General features: G+C 38.6%; 1 protein-coding gene across 10 annotated transcripts in view; it reads left to right on the forward strand.

Annotated features, from left to right (window-relative positions):
* The window catches only part of camta1b (calmodulin binding transcription activator 1b), a 302,050-nt gene that overhangs the window by 267,167 nt on the left and 19,126 nt on the right, over positions 1 to 15,757 (forward strand). For 9 of the 10 annotated variants that reach the window (XM_089125207.1, XM_039673486.2, XM_089125205.1 and 6 more), the window contains 5 exons: positions 4,180 to 4,333; positions 9,032 to 9,172; positions 10,888 to 13,133; positions 13,883 to 14,009; positions 15,272 to 15,406. In XM_089125207.1, coding sequence (XP_088981333.1) covers positions 4,180 to 4,333; positions 9,032 to 9,172; positions 10,888 to 13,133; positions 13,883 to 14,009; positions 15,272 to 15,406 — 2,803 coding nt within the window. The remainder of the gene's footprint in view (positions 1 to 4,179; positions 4,334 to 9,031; positions 9,173 to 10,887; positions 13,134 to 13,882; positions 14,010 to 15,271; positions 15,407 to 15,757) is intronic. The other variant, XM_089125209.1, reaches the window with a different exon arrangement.

Here is a 15,757-nt window from a genome sequence, read left to right on the forward strand (position 1 = left end):
AGCTAAACTGAGAGAGCGTGCGTTCACAGACACCAGAATAAACGCGTTCACAGTATCGTTCATCAGCCAATAATACAGTACGTTCAGTTCACGTTCGCCCAAAATATGAACGAGTTCATGAAAGCGTTCAGGCACAATACTGCATTCATAATACATTAGTACTGAAAATGTGTGGGGAAAAAAACAGGATATTTACACTAACTCTGGTTGGGCTAGATATAATCTTGGAAGATGCTGGATAGTTAACGCAATAGTGTAGAGATAAGTCGTGTGGCTGAAAGTTGTGACGCAAATCGGCTCGCGTTCGAATCCACCTTTTGCCGAACGAAACCTGATTATGTGACTCCCTGAAATTTCATAAAACCTGACAATCAAATTTGCATTTTTGCATCAGGCATTTGCGACGGAATTCTACGCGAGACCCTTCTGTTGCACATATTAGGTTACGTTTGACACATTTGAGCAACTACGTCCCCTTTCCAGAACGTTCTTGCTCATAAAAACAGTGAGTGCTGGCGAATATGCTGGCGTGGAAGTTTTAGCACAAAACAGTAAAATAGTGCATTCAAAGGGCAATGAAATAATGCAATCCAATTTCTCTCTTGTTTGAGACTTTGATGAAATCAGCGAGTTTTTTTTTTTTCCTTAAATCTACCAAAGGTATTGTGCAAACACCTTGAAATATGCATCCCTGAATGTGTTAGCTCTTTTCCGTCTCCCATCTGGTCGCTAACGCTGCAATATTAAAATGCTAATGGAGCCGTCGGACAGACGCTGAGAAAGGAAAAGTTGATTCCATCTTTCACGGAGCCTGAGAGAGACGTACTAACTCTTCCGGGCAAGAACGCTGAAGAACTCTGTTTAAAAGCCAAAGGTGATGCAAAGACAAAGGGAACTTATTTTAAAGTCTCTGGCCCGTATCTCATCGATTAGCCGAGTTTCGGGAGAAAAAGCGTGGAGTTAGATTGATAGAGAAGGTAAGTAAGTGGCAGCAGGGGAAATTTATTGACAGTTTAACATTGACAAAGCTTCAAAAATGGCTCAAGCTGCTGCCGCTGCCACATTTCTCTCTGTCAGAGAACCCGTACCATCCTTTCCCTTCATTCACATGTGCTTTTACTCAACCCCAACTGTAAACTAGTGGTGATTAAAGGAGTAGTTCACTAACTTTAGCTGATAATTTACTCACCCCATGTCATCCAAGATGTCCATGTCTTTCTTTCTTCAGTTGAACAGAAATTAAGGTTTTTGTTGAAAACATTCCAGCATTTTTCTCCATATAATGGACTTCAATGGGAACCAAACGGTTCAAGGTCCAAATGAGAGTTTCAATGCAGCTTTAAACGACACCAGACGATGAATGAGGGTCTTATCTAGGACGCTTCGAGTCATGACTCGAAAAAAGATTCGTTCATTTTGAAGAACGAGTTCGAACAGGAAAGTCACGAACGCGCATCACAGAACAGAGCAAGTCGAGCATTTGTGCTTATAAAACTTTTTTATTTATTTTTAAAATGGCCGCTCGTTTCGCTAGATAAGACCCTTATTCATCGTCTGCAATCATTTAAAGCTCTTTGAAGCTGCACTGAAACTCTCATTTGGACCTTCAACTGTTTGGTTCCCATTGAGGTCCATTATATCGAGAAAATCCTGGAATGTTTTCATCAAAAACCTTCATTTCTTTTCGACTGAAGAAAGAAAGACGTGGACATCTTGGATGACATGGGGGTGAGTAAATTATCAGCACTTTTTTTTTTTTTTAAGTGAACTACTCCTTTAATCACCTTTAATAGTTTATAGTTGGGGTTGAGTAAAAGCACATGTGCATGAAGGAAAAGAAAAAGTGAACCACTCCTTTAACTAATCCTGACTCAGTTTCTCCATCGCTCTTACTTTCTTGGCTATAAATGAGCATAAAATGCACAACACTCCTGGCTGTTTCTGTGTTTGGTTTTGCTACATGTATCAGTCGTGTCCGTTGGGTGTATCTGTGAGCTACGGTTTGCTGGATTTCTCCACGTTTCCCCTTCACACCCACGACTGAGCTTTAAACAACACCTATTACTCTTACGCTGTCAATTAGGATAATTTATGGCCGTAATTCTGAGCCGGTGTTTTGATGTTGGTAAATACTTGGAAGTTAATTGGGGGCATCTGCTCCGGGGAGTTCGGGCGAAGAATGGGAGACTGTTGTGTTTTCACGCACGCTTGCCAATTAACAACTCCCACCTCCATGCCACCGAACGCAAAACAACTCGCAGACCCGACGTTTAACGCGTTTGCTCCTCCGCCGTGGCTCGGATTCTCCGGGGTGTGTGTTTAGATGAAGTTGTAATTGCATGGGTTAATTTCACTTCCTCTATGGATGCTCATGTGGGTGTTTCTTTAACTGTATGCAAATTCTGCCCTGTGGACTTCTGTAAAACACACTTTTAATACACACGTTTTTATTTGTTAAAGTCCCCATGAAATCAAAATTAAAGTTTTTTGGCTTTTAGTATGAATATGTTAGAGGTTATCTTGTAGCTAGTGCACTCCAAAACAATGACAAAATACGCAAAACTCACAGTCTCTCACTCCTGCCAATATGGATCAATGATTTTGATCACTTCAGCTTTTCATCATATTTTCTGTCCAATTAAATGTTCTCTATGATGTAAAGCATCATTATAAATAGATGCTGAATCAGTGTAGCAAACCTTTGTCGCTGTTACGGTCCACTGTTATCTTGATACCAGATGCCATGCTCGGGCTATTTGAGACTCACTGACACTTGTCTCATTAGCAAGTGCAGTAAACACTTAACATAAAACTCTTGGTTGTGGTGGAAGTGAGGTCACGACTTATTGACAGTCGTAATTCGTGTAAGAAAACCTTATAATAATTTTCACACCATAAATGTTCAGTCTGTTTAGATGTGCATTGTTTTATAAATTCCTGTTTTATGATGATTCTTTTATAGTTTATGGTTACAAATCTGCGTTTGGGAGGAAAAGCGGAAATCTCTATTTATAATTTAAAAAATGGTAATGCTTTAGATTACAGCCCGGAAAATATGTGTAATTAAAGGAGTAGATCACTTTTTAAAAATCTTTTGCTGATAATTTACTCACCCCCATGTCATCCAAGATGTCCATGTCTTTCTTTCTTCAGTTGAAAAAAAATGAAGGTTTTTGATTAAAACATTCCAGGATTTTTCTCCATATAATGGACTTCAATGGGAACCAAACGGTTCAAGGTCCAAAAGACAGTTTCAGTGCAAACTGCAAACTGTTCAAAGGGCTTTAAACGATTCCAGACGATGAATAAGGGTCTTATCAAGCGAAACAATCACTCGTTTAATAAATAAATAACAAAGTTTAAGTTTTATAAGCTCAAATGCTCGCCTTGCTCTGTTCTGTGATGTGCGTCCGTGACTCTCCTGTTCAAACTCGTTTATCTAAATGAACAAATATGTTCATCTACACTGTAAAAAAATCTTTTCATGATTTGTAATCACAACATCACTCTAAAAAAATATTGTTGGTTTAACTTAAAAAATAAAGTAACCTGGTTGGCTTAAAATTTTAAGTTAATTGAAATGGAAAAATTGAGTTGATACAACTAAGGAGATTGATTTAATCACCAGAAACTCAAAATATTATGTTATCTGAACGACATAAATTATTTAAGTTGATTTGACAAAAATAAAAATGTGATTAGAAATCATGAAAAGATTTTTTTTTTGCAGTTGTCAAATCAACTTAAATAATTTATGTCGTTCAGATAACATAATATTTTGAGTTTCTGGTTCCTTCGTTGTATTAACTCAACATTTTTCCATTTTAATTAACTTAAAATTTTAAGGCAACCAGGTTACTTCATTTTTTTAAGTTAAACCAACAATATTTTAATAATAAAAATCAATCCCTGAAGTTGAAGAAATGTGAGTATGTGAGAGCACCATTGCAAATATTCTTGCAGTGTCCAAGGTTTAACACATTTTATTCAAGGCATGCTTCCTAAATCTTCTCCATGGACCCAATCAATAAAATGTTCGGACTTTCTTTTGAGCAGAAACTCGGTCCTGTCGCTGTTCTCCTTTTGTGTCAATTTCATCTCGCTCTTGTCTCAACGTCCTTCTTCCCTCATTATATACGTTCTTTCATCTCATCATCTCTTTCTTTTCTCTCTCTTTAGAACCCTGACATTGTGCTGGTCCACTACCTGAACGTGCCCGCCATAGAGGATTGTGGGAAACCGTGTGGACCCATCCTGTGCTCCATCAACACAGATAAGAAGGAATGGGCCAAATGGACCAAGGAAGAGCTCATCGGGCAGCTCAAACCCATGTGTGAGTGTTAAACTACATTTATAGACTGTTTATTAATATAGAAAAAAACAAAGTTACAGCTGAGACCATTACACAAGATTAATCTGTATCTACATGCTATTTTAAAGGGTTAGTTCACCCAAAAATGAAAATGATGTCATTAATGACTCTCCCTCATGTCGTCCCAAGCCCGTCAGACATTCATCTTCAGAACACAGTTTAAGATATTTCAGATTTAGTCCGAGAGCTTTCCCATTGGAAATGTGTGTACGGTATACTGTCCTTGTCCAGAAAGGTAATAAAGACATCATCAAAGTAGTCCATGTGACATCAGTGGGTTAGTTACAATGTTTTAAAGCATCGAAAATACATTTTGGTCCAAAAATAACAAAAACTACGACTTTATTCATCATTGTATTGTCTTCGGTTCTGTTGTGGATCCGCGTTCAGTGACGCTGCTGACGTAAGACACGACTTTAGACTAAATCTACACTCTAAAAAATGCTGGGTTGTTTTAACCCAACTTTGGGTCAAATATGGACTAACCCAGCCGTTGGGTTAAATTTTTACATTACATTTTTAACCCAACATTTCGGGTTTGTCCATATTTGACCCAAAATTGGGTTAAAACAACCCAGCATTTTTTAGAGTGTAAAATATCTTAAACTGTGAAGACGAACGGAGATCTGACGGGCTTGGGACGACACGAGGGTGAGTCATTTTTGGGTGAACTAACCCTTTAAGTCACACTTGTAATATCTGAATGTCATTGCATGATTAGATAATAACATCTCAGAAACAAGTGGCATTTGCCTTCATATTTTGTATGACATTCAGACATTCTAAAGTGTCCAAATACCGTTTAGTTCTGCATCTGAACTACACATGCATGCCAGGGTAAGATCCAGATCATTTTGACACCCCTCCTCTGGTCTCTCCTGTGCGTTTAACTTCACAAAACCAGTAGTTTAAGAGCGCGTCCGTGTTCACATTCTCTGTACATTCACAGTAATGTAATGTTAGAGTGACTTTTAAATCTTAACACACATCAATGAGTCATTAACTTCATGATGTGGTAGAAAGGGCAGGAGAACGCTTCTCACATCATCATCATCTCTTTGAATGACCTTCGGCGAGTGCAGCTCAGTGATGGAGTGGCACTGCCACCTACTGGGGACAGGTGGACGTCGCAGGGTGGGAAGTCTGGGAACTCAAAGATTTAAGCTCTCACCACTCATGAATTTTGAATGATCCGAGCTGTTTAGATCAGATGTTGCCCATATATGCACTGGGGCATAAAAAGGGTATTCTGGTTAGATGTGTGTGTGTGATTCAGGTAAAAAATATAAAAACATGTCAGCGGAAGAATGTCAACATCACTTAAACATTGAGCTTATTTTATGTTAAGTCAGACTCCATACTTTAATGTGTCTGGATATGTTTCCTTTGAGTTATTATGTAATTCTGATTATTCTAAATGATTTTAATTAGATTCTTAATTATATATATATATATATATATATGTGTGTGTGTGTGTATATATGTGTGTATATATATATATATAATAAAATTATAAATGATTTTAATTAATTATAATCTTATAATTATATAATTATATAATTATTTATCTTATAATCTTATAATCTTAATTATAATTATATTATATATATATATATATATATATATATATATATATATATATATATGAAGAGTTCAGATGCAAAAGCCTCTAAGTGCCATTTGAAATTTTCTTCTAAAATGATAATTTTTATCAAGCTTGTATATTTAAGTTCAGTGATTTCACTTAAATGGCAATGATAATTACCTATTAATTGTTATTTAAGTGAAATTACTGAATTTAAATATACAAGTTTGATAAAAATCATCATTAAAGAAGAAAATTTTAAATGGCATTTAGAGGCTTTTGCATCTGAACTCTTCATATATAAAGTCACCCATCAATTAAATTTAGAACAAAGATGTATATAATTTCAATACTGTAAACTCTTTTTTTGTTTGCTATTTATTTATTTGAATTTCTCAGAATGAGAATTTAAGGGTGAAATGTGCTTAACAAAAGTTTAATAAGCAAAATACTATAATATGCACATATATATATATATATATATATATATATATATATATATATATATATATTATACAGTACATACATACATAGATTATGTATATATATATATGCTACACACATATATATATGCTTATAAGCAGCTGTTTTCCCTCCCTCCCTCCCTCCCTCTCTCTCTCTCTCTCTCTCTCTCTCTCTCTCTCTCTCTCTCTCTCTCTCTCTCTCTCTCTCTCTCTCTTTCTCTCTCCCTCTCTGAGACAATCTGATTTGTATTGACTGAAATCATGAAGTTCTTCTCTGAGTGTCCCTAATTGGATTGTGTCAGATGACTGTGATGTTTATTTCTGGACTGAAAGATGAAAAATGATGCTCTCAGTAGATGAAGTGCACGGTTCCATGCTGTGTTTTCTATCAACATTAGAAGAAGCAAACAAGATGGCTTTAGTAACTGTCACTCTGCTCATATAGATCTGTGATGTTCATCTCATTAAAGCAGCACCCAGGGCCTCATTACTGGAACATACTGCACATGAAACAGCATAGATAGAGTAAACCCTTATTTGACTCAAGCTTGTAACATAAACCATTTATTGATCGCCTGTTATTTAGCTGTAGTACCTGAACATGTCCAGCAGATGTCAGGGTTGAACTGCTTTGCTTTATTAGACTGGCCACGTTGGTTTGGGGGATCTGAAACAGCACCTGTTTCCCTGCAGTCACCTCACAGTTGTCTCGGGATTTGAAAGGAAGCATTTTTTTCTGGCACTTTAGGAATGTTCCAGGTTCAATACGAGCTATATAACTCTGGGTTACAGTTTTAGTTTCAAGTAGACAAAACTAAACCAATGCAGTCATGCTTTGTTGGTACCATAAACTTTCTCTTTTTCATGCTTTGAAACAGAAAAACTGCATTTCACCTCTTGCGAGAGTCAGACTCAGCTAAATTATTTTCTCTCTTCTGCCAAAGATTAAGAGATTGGAGAATATGACGTATGTAAATTAATTTACACAAAAAGAACAACAAGAAGCACAAGTGAAACTTAAAGTTGATAATAGACAGTATATGTATACAGACAGAGACTCGGACATATTACAAGTTATCTGTATGTAATTTTGTTCATCTAAACTAAATTCAGGGTACAATATTTAAATTAAATATATAAAATCGTTATAAGAAATAATCATCACTAAAAGCCAGACAATTTCATAGAATATTTACTGTTACAAGTTATGTACAAGAGAAACTGAGTATGGCAAGCCGTTTTGACTTTTATTCATTACCAGGATTTGAATTCTTGATATCAACAATCTAAATTTCACTAGTTAAAATGCTTATTCTTGATATCAGACATTCAATTTCAACTAGTTAAAACTATAATTCTTGATGCCTATCTGTTATTGTATTTTCAAGTTAAATGTCGCCAAAGGCTGCCATTCAAATCCAATTGTTAATATCATGAATTCATTTCTTACTAGTTGAAATTCCAATTTCACATATCAGAAATAATTCTTACAAAAAATCATAATTTTTGATATCAGTAATTGTGGTTACTAGTGTAAATGTCTAATATATATCAAAAACTGAATTGCTATTAATAATTTTCGTTTTTGATATCAATAATTTGATTGTCACTAGTGTCACAATGTTAGTTTCTGATATCATGAATGTGATTGTTACTAGTAAGAAAGACATGTTAGATATCTAAAATTACTCAGTTAATGATATCAGAAATACAATTTTAGATCTCAGAAATAACAAATGCAACATGTTGAAAATTGAATTCTTGATATCGGGAATTTATATTTTTACTAGAAACAAAGTAATTATTGATATCAAACATTTTGATTTTTACTAATTTCATTTCTGATATGTAACTAGTAAGAAATAAATTCTTGATATCAGCAATTTAATTTTAATGGCAGCCTATGGTGACATTTAACTAGTAAAAATTCAATTTAAAAATCAAGAACTCAATTGTTGAAATTAAGAATTCACATTTTTACTAGTAGAAATTTCATCCCTGATATCAAGAATTTTAACAGAAAATTGTATTGTTACTATATTTAAGATTTAACTTCCTGCGATAGATTAAAAGTAAAACTGCTTGCCATAGCGGGAACACATTTATTGCGTCAGAGATGTGTCACTTTGCTCACAGCTGATTGGTCCGATTTCGGCTTGAGCTCTCTTACCAGAACATAACCTGTCCCGGAGCAGGTTAGCCCTGGATCATAAGTTTCTATTGGCGATAAACACCGCTAAAAGCTGAAAACCCAGGGTTGGCGCAAACTGAACTGAAATATACCTGGCCTAAACCGGCTTCATGGTTTTATTTAGTTTTTCTGATTTTAAAACCTCCGGAATGTTTTGCCACGTACTTTCATTGCAAGTGCAAAACTGCAAACACACGGTTAGTGCAAACTGAGAGTCGAGTCAGAATAATAATCAACAGACGCTTCAACCACAGACGTTTCTGTAGGAAAAGGCAGATCACTGTCCATTAGATGGATTGTGCCCGTGATGAGTGCGAGTGGGGCAGTCGGGCTCTCTCCCCTGCAGTGTCAGTAGTGCTGGCGAGGTGCTGGTCTGTGTGGCTGTCTGGCTGACGTCTGTGTCCTCTCTCTCCCGGCAGTTCATGGCATCAAGTGGACTTGCAGCAATGGGAATAGCAGCACTGGCTTCTCAGCAGAGCAGCTCGTGCAGCAAATACTGGACAGCCACCAGACCAAGCCACCTCCCCGGACCCACAACTGCCTCTGCACGGGAAACCTGGGTAAGGGAACGGGCGTCAAATCACAACTCTGTCATTTCTCAATTGTTTCTCCTATAGGCATTCAACGAAGAGCATCCTGCCTTTCAGATTTGTCTAGTCAAGTCACCTTTATTTATATATCGCTTTTTACAATACAGATGATAACATGAAAATAATACAACACAGATCAATAATATTGTTGAATGTTAAATGTCCCCAACCAAGCAAGCCAAAAGCCAAAGCACCAGTGGCAAGGGGAATAAAAGACTCAACACTCTCAAACATATCTTATAACTCTGTAACCAAAAGTTTCAATATGAACACATATGAAATATCTCTCATCAAATTCTTTATTTTATTATTCTATGCTATAGACCTATTATTCTATACTAATTTCCTTCTATAAAGAGTCATGTGGGTTTTATTGAGTCATTAAGCAACTTATCTTACAGTGATTTAACTTAATGAATGTATAGTTTATCATTTTCCCATACAAAATAAATCTGCCAATTTATTATTTAAATTTGGACTTTGCTGTTGACATGCAAGATTACTGAGAACATTTCAGGTTCAGTATAGATTATGGCCAGTTGATGGCACTATTGAGTCGAGTAAAATTAAGTTAAGTACTCCACCAAACATTACACATAGAACACAGTAATCTCATTTACATTAAACAAAAAAAAAAAGATCTATATATTATGAAACCAATGCATTAATTTTCCCTGAAATCAGATAGATAGATAGATAGATAGATAGATAGATAGATAGATAGATAGATAGATAGATAGATAGATAGATAGATAGATAGATAGATAGATAGATAGATAGATAGATAGATAGATAGATAGATAGATAGACATAATTTAATCATCTTTAGCATTTAGCATTTATGTGGGATACAGAGGGCCAACTCTTTCCATGAATCATAAGTAGGGCTGTCAAACGATTAATCGCATCCAAAATAAAAGTTTGTGTTTACATAATATATGTGGGTGCACTGTGTATAATTATTATATATATATATATATATATATATATATATATATATATATATATACATACACATATGCTTGTGTATATTTAATAAATATTTTCATGTATATAGATTTATATATAATTTATATTATATATAAATATAAATATTTTATATATAAATAATATATTTTTCTTAAATATACATGCATATGTGTGTGTGTATATATATATATACAAAATAATTATACACAGTGCACCCACATATATTATGTAAACACAAACTTTTATTTTGGATGCGATTAATCGCGATTAATCGTTTGACAGTCCTAATCAAAAGTCAATAAAATATTTATAAATGCATGTTTTTTACATTACATTTTGGTTACATTCATACTCTAACAACCTAAAATGTGTCTGCTCTCTTGGATATATTTTATATACAGTATATATAAGTACACACACATGCTTGTATATATTTAATAAATATTTTCATGTATATAATATATATAGATTTATATATAATTTATATTATATATAAATATAAATATTATATATATAAATAATATATTTTTCTTAAATATATACAAGCATGTGTGTGTATTTATATATATATTTATATGTAAACACAAACTTTTATTTTGGTTGCGATTAATCGTTTGACAGTCCTAATCAAAAGTCAATAAAATATTTATAAATGCATGTTTTTTCAGTGGTTACATTCAAACTCTAACAACCTCAAATGTGTCTGCTCTCTGTAGGTGCTGGGAGCAGCCTTCATCACAAGTGCAACAGTGCCAAACACCGGATCATCTCCCCGAAAGTGGACCCTCGCACTGGGAGCGCCTACAGCAGCACCCACTCCGAGGTTCAGAACAACGACGTGTCCGAGGGAAAGACGGAGCACAGCCACGGCGGGAGCAAAAATGGCCGGGCGGGGGGCGACGGTGCTGGGGGAACCGGCGGGCGAGAGAAACGGAACGGAAAGGTGCACAAGCCGGCGCTGCTCCACCAGAACAGCATGGAGGTGTCCTCAACCAACCAGGTGGAAGTGCCAGATACCACCCAGAGCTCACCCGTCTCCATCAGCAGCGGGCTAAACTCTGACCCCGACATGGCCGACAGTCCCGTGGTGACAGGAATGGGCCACGTAGCCTCGGTAATGAACAGCCTGTCTCAGTCCGCCACTGTGTTCATGTCCGAAGACCCTGTCTATAGCATGTCTCCCACTGTAGACCCCAACGCTCACCTCTTGGGTGCGGACACAGCCTCTAGCAGTCTAGTATTAGCGGTGACCGCCGACAGTCACAAGTTTGCCTTTGCTGGAGCAGTGGGAGTGGGGTTGGCGGATGCAGGGTCCACGGACGAACTCGCTATGCTGTCCACGGCCAGCGTGTCTGAAGAACTGGTGCTGTCTAGTAACCTGGAAGCTGGGAATATCAAGCTGCCCGAGACCAACATGAACTTTGACCCCGACTGCTTCCTCAACAACCCCAAGCAAGGTCAGACCTATGGAGGAAATGGGCTGAAAACCGAGGAGGGCAACAGGAGCAGCTGCAGTAACGGCGGACTGCGGTGTTCTCCGCCTCTCAACGACAACGGTTACGTCTTTAACCCCTCTCTGGTGAAGAACATCAAGACGGAGGACACGTCGTTTGAACAGCAGTTGGCTAAAGAGGGTGGCTATCAGGTTGGAGAAGTGGTGAGCGATGCCGTCGGGATCTCTGGTTCGTCAAGCGGCGGTTCTGCACAAAACTCTCTGGCTCTGACGCCCACCGGTTCACTGCTGCCGTCTGGAGGTGGACTCAGTCCCAGCACCACCCTCGAGCAGATGGATTTCAGCGCCATTGATGCCAAGCAAGACTACCCGTCCAGTGTTATGTCAGCAGGAGGCTACGGACAAGCTATCTCCAGCTCTCACCTGGCCAACCAGGGTCACTCCCCCAGCTTCTTTCTGCAAGGTTCTCCGCAGTCCCAAACGCACCAGAACAACTCCGGTCCGACACAGAACTCCCACGACTCCAATGCCTACATGGGTCTCGTCAAGACAGACTCCACGGGAACCAACGGACATCTCCATCACCGTACACACCCCAGCCAGCACACTGCCGCTAACTGCAATGGTGGCTCTCCAAGCGAACGGAATGGACAGGCCGGGTCGCTCCAGCTCCTGCAATACCAGAACCGCTTCCCGACCGCAGGCCAGGAGCATGAAGAAGTGGGTGGTTTGGAACAGCCAGCAGGAGCAGAACAAGGAGGCGGAGGCGGCGTCCAAGAGAAGGACTCGGATTGTTTGATGGCACAGCCTGGTAGAGGAGGAGAACCCGAGGGTGTAGGAGGCGCAGAGCACTACCTTCAGCAGCCAACAGAAGCTGGTGGAGTCGGCCAGGGATCTGGAGGAACGAGCGCAAGGGCTGAAAGTGGAACTTTGTGCAACAACACGGAGGGGAACGGAACCACCAACAGCCCCCATCAACAGCTTCAGCCGCTCCTGCAAGGAGCCGGTTTGGTGCAGGGGTTGTTCAGCACCGTAGGAGCCCACCAGAGCCTGGGGAGCAGTGGAACCAATGGAGGAGGCTCCATGGAGATCAACCTGGACCATTTTGATGTTTCCTTCGGGAATCAGTTCTCCGATCTTATCAATGACTTCATTTCGGTGGAGGGCGGAAGTGGTGCGGCAGTAGTGCCGGGCGGCAGCGCTCTCTACGGGCATCAGCTGATGACCCATTCGGGAACAGAGGGGCAGGTCTCTTCTGGAACCACTGCGCAACAAGGTGCAGATGAAGGAGCGAGAGGGTACAATTCTTCAGAGCTCTGCCTGCAGCCCTGTTGCAGTCCGCAGTCCACGCAGGCTGGGGCGGTGGCCGGCGAGGCGGGGCAGCTGTCGTACATGCAGGTGGCAGAGGCCGTGTCGGCAGCTGTGGCACACGGGAACATGGCAATGTTACAGGCTACCGGAAGGCTGTTTGTGGTGACGGACTATTCTCCAGAGTGGTCTTATCCTGAGGTGAGTTTGTGATTTACATTTCTGCAGAGCTAAAAAAAAAAAAAAGGCATTTCACCTGCTGTTGATGTGTGATAGAATGGCCACCAGGTGGCAGCAGAGATGTGGGAAAATGTGCAGGACCAGAGAGAGTCTGCATTTTTTGAACAGATTTGGTGGGAAAATCTTCAGGATTATGTTGAAGGGGGTTAAAGATTGTAAAATGAACAATACTCTGTTATTAGTAGCTAATAATAAACAAACAAGCGGCAAGGGACATGTAGGGATTGGGGAATGATCGTTTTCTAATTCTGGGGAGTTCGTATTCATATGGAAATCAGCCACAAGCTGCTTAATACAGGAATAGATTTGAGTCTTGTGAGGTCTGAATGTAAAGCTCAAGGTCTTCTCTACAACAAGTGACGTATTTGTTTGTCCCAGTGGCCCCTGGGCCACATGAGACACATGCTCAGCCTGTCATTATCATGCCTATTGGCAAGGAAGCAGTCGGACAAACATAGACAGAGGGATGTCAGAACAACACTTCAGCTCTCGACATTTTCCTAGTATATCATCAGAGATGCATTTTAATTTGTTTCTTGTACAAATAAATGCACTTTTATGCCAAAATACACCCCAAAAATATTATCTAGATCTAAATTCTGACAGTATAAGCATTCAGTAAATGCAAACAACCAATCTCAGGGATGCTGTTGCCTTTGCAAGCTTTAATTGGTTATATAAAAGGCTCATTATTGGTATATATTTCTCAGGGTGGGGTGAAGGTTCTGATCACCGGTCCATGGCAGGAGGCCAGCAGTGAATATACCTGCCTGTTTGATCAGATAACAGTTCCAGCCTCCCTCATCCAGCCCGGGGTGCTACGCTGCTACTGCCCAGGTATTTCAGCACGGGCACTTATACAAACTGCATGCACATTGCACACACATTTAAATTGTGCTTTTGGAGGGAAAGTGTGAGTCTGCTGCATTTCAGAATCTCAAATAAAGTTTAAAAAAATCAGTATGCCAAACCAAATCATCATCCTAAACCAACATCTTCTCCAAGCTGAAAAAAGAAAAAGAAAAAATGTTGACCTTCATGTGTTAAGTTTCAATACTGTAGTCCATTAATATATCATGTGGTCTTTTATGAACAAACAAAGGACTCTTTTTAACAGCTGCCATAGAGAACTCATTAAGATTCCACTGTTACATAACTAAATATATCAATAAAAACAAAAATACTCTTAAAGGAGTAGTTCACTTTTTTTTAAAAAACTTTTGCTGCTAATTTACTCACCCCCATGTCATCCAAGATGTCCATGTCTTTCTTTCTTCAGTTGAAAAGAAATTAAGGTTTTTGATGAAAACATTCCAGGATTTTCTCCATATAATGGACTTCAGTGGGGTCCAAACGTTTCAAGGTCCAAAATACACTTTCAGTACAAACTGCAAACTGTTCGAAGGGCTTTAAACGATTCCAGACGATAAGGGTCTTATCAAGCGAAATGATCACTCATTTAAAAAAAAAATAACAAAGTTTAAGTTTTATAAGCTCAAATGCTCACCTTTCTCTGTTCTGTGTGACTCTCCTGTTCGAACTTGTTTATCAAAATGAACAAATGTTTTTTTTTGTGTCATTTGGTTCGTTCAACAAACGAAATGAACAAATTGACTTGGAAAAAAATTTGTTCATTTTGATGAAGGAGTTCAAACAGGAGAGTCACACAGAACAGAGCAAGGCGAGCATTTGAGCTTATAAAATGTAAACTTTGTTATTTATTTATTAAATGAGCGATCGTTTCGCTTGATAAGACCCTTATTCATCGTCTGGAATCGTTTAAAGCCCTTTGAACAGTTCGCAGTTTGCACTGAGACTGTCTTTTGGACCTTGAACCGTTTGGTTCCCATTGAAGTCCATTATATGGAGAAAAATGCTGGAATGTTTTCATCAAAAACCTTAATTTCTTTTCAACTGAAGAAAAAATGACATGGACATCTTGGATGACATGAAGATGAGTAAATTATCAGCAAAAGTTTTTTTTTAAAGTGAACTACTCCTTTAACATTGTAAATGGTTTGCAAACGTGTGGAAACTGTAAGCTGTTTCTTTGCACATAAAAAAAACCCTCTTAATTTGTGTCTCATTTCCTTTCAAAGCTCATGACACGGGCCTGGTGACCCTGCAGGTGGCAGCCAGCAGTCAGATCATCTCCAACTCAGTGGTGTTTGAGTATAAAGCCCGTGCCCTCCCTGCCCTGCCCTCCTCTCAACACGACTGGCTCTCACTGGACGGTACGTTTCTGATTTATCTTACATCATGTGTTGCTTTGTTTTTGTTTTTTGTTTTTTTATCATTTGGTATTGTTTATTTTCAGCAAAACAGTGTAATGAAATTTGGGAATTGGAATATAATACATGCTATTTCATGCATAATGGATACTAAATGTTTAATTTGTGCATTGCATGTTTGTCTGAAAAATCTCTGGGTGGCTGATGGCAGATACTTCTTCAAGCTGTGTTTCAAATGACTAGCAGGTGCATAATGGACACTTGGCTGCTGTTAAGCTATTTGTTTTGAGTGGCCAGGTAGCGTTTGCCTAGTCTAAAGGGAAATTAAAAAGAATAGACTCTGCTCTTATTTGC

The sequence above is a fragment of the Pimephales promelas genome, chromosome 21 (assembly GCF_988280905.1).
Source record: "Pimephales promelas chromosome 21, fPimPro1.hap1.1, whole genome shotgun sequence".
NCBI classification, from domain to species: Eukaryota; Metazoa; Chordata; class Actinopteri; order Cypriniformes; family Leuciscidae; genus Pimephales; species Pimephales promelas.